This window comes from Manacus vitellinus, unplaced genomic scaffold (genome assembly GCF_001715985.3).
Source record: "Manacus vitellinus isolate BGI_N305 unplaced genomic scaffold, ASM171598v3 scaffold_1_pilon, whole genome shotgun sequence".
Lineage (NCBI taxonomy): Eukaryota > Metazoa > Chordata > Aves > Passeriformes > Pipridae > Manacus > Manacus vitellinus.
In genome coordinates this window covers 506185-507292 of record NW_021939396.1, presented here as the reverse complement: position 1 = coordinate 507292, position 1108 = coordinate 506185, and the positions used below count along the sequence as shown (strand labels likewise).

The 1108-nt window shown below is 55.1% G+C and overlaps 1 protein-coding gene across 1 annotated transcript in view; it reads left to right on the top strand.

Annotated features, from left to right (window-relative positions):
• Positions 1-1108, top strand: part of RHPN1 (rhophilin Rho GTPase binding protein 1) — a 37496-nt gene that overhangs the window by 13476 nt on the left and 22912 nt on the right. Inside the window, exon 6 of the mRNA XM_029959256.1 lies at positions 636-892. Coding sequence (XP_029815116.1) covers positions 636-892 — 257 coding nt within the window. The remainder of the gene's footprint in view (positions 1-635; positions 893-1108) is intronic.

Below are 1108 nucleotides of genomic sequence, written 5' to 3'. Positions count from 1 at the left end.
GTGGCCAACAGGTCCAAGGAAGTGATTCTACCCCTGGACTCAGCGCTGGTGAGGCCACACATTGAGTACTGTGTCCAGTTCTGGGTCCTCAGCTCAGGAAGGACATGGAGGGGCTGGAGCAGGTGCAGAGGAGAGCAACGAGACTGGGGAAGGGACTCAAGCACAAGTCCTCTGAGGAGAGGCTGAGGGAGGTGGGGCTGTTCAGCCTGGAGAAGAGGAGGCTCAGGGGAGACCTCCTCACTCTCTGCAGCTCCCTGCCAGGAGGTTGTAGCCAGGTGGGGGTTGGTCTCTTTTCCCAGGCAACCATCAGCAAGACAAGAGGGCACAACCTTAAGCTGTGCCAGGGGAGGCTTAGGTTGGATATTAGAAAGAATTTCTTTCCAGAAAGAGTGATCAGCCATTGGAATGGGCTGCCCAGGGAGGGGTGGATTCTCCGTCCCTGGAGGTTTTTAAGATAAGACTGGATGTGGCATCAGTGCCATGGTCTGGCAACCACAGTGGTGTTGATGATCTCGGACGTCCCTTCCAACCCAGCTGATTCTATGAGTCCATAATTCTATGTGATGGGAATGGTGGCTCCCACGTGGAGCACTGAAAACCCTCCAGGCTCCTCCTGCATCCATGGGCAAGGACAGAGTGGTTTGGGTGGGAAGGGACCATCAAGACCACCTCGTGCCAGGCAGGTGGGCAGCTGTTGACCCTTCCCTTCTCCTTCCCTTCTCCAGGTACGACTCCCTGACGGGGGTACCATCCCACCAGCGGGCCCTGGCCTTCGAGAAGGGCAGTGTCCTCTTCAACCTGGGGGCCCTGCACACCCAGCTCGGGGCGCGCCAGGACCGCGCCACCCTGCCCGGCCTCGCCCAGGCCATCGACGCCTTCCAGAGGGCAGCGGGTACGTGGGGCCCTCCTCCCTGAGCCCCCCGGGAGGGGAGGGCACGCAGGGTCTTGGGAATAAATCTTGGGGGGGATTGGAGTGAAAGGACCTGGAATGATGGCTGTTTGTGAATATATATATATATTAGGTTTGTAATTATATATACTATATATATGTAATATATAGTATATATAATAAATGTGCTATGTATAACATATATACACTATATTATCT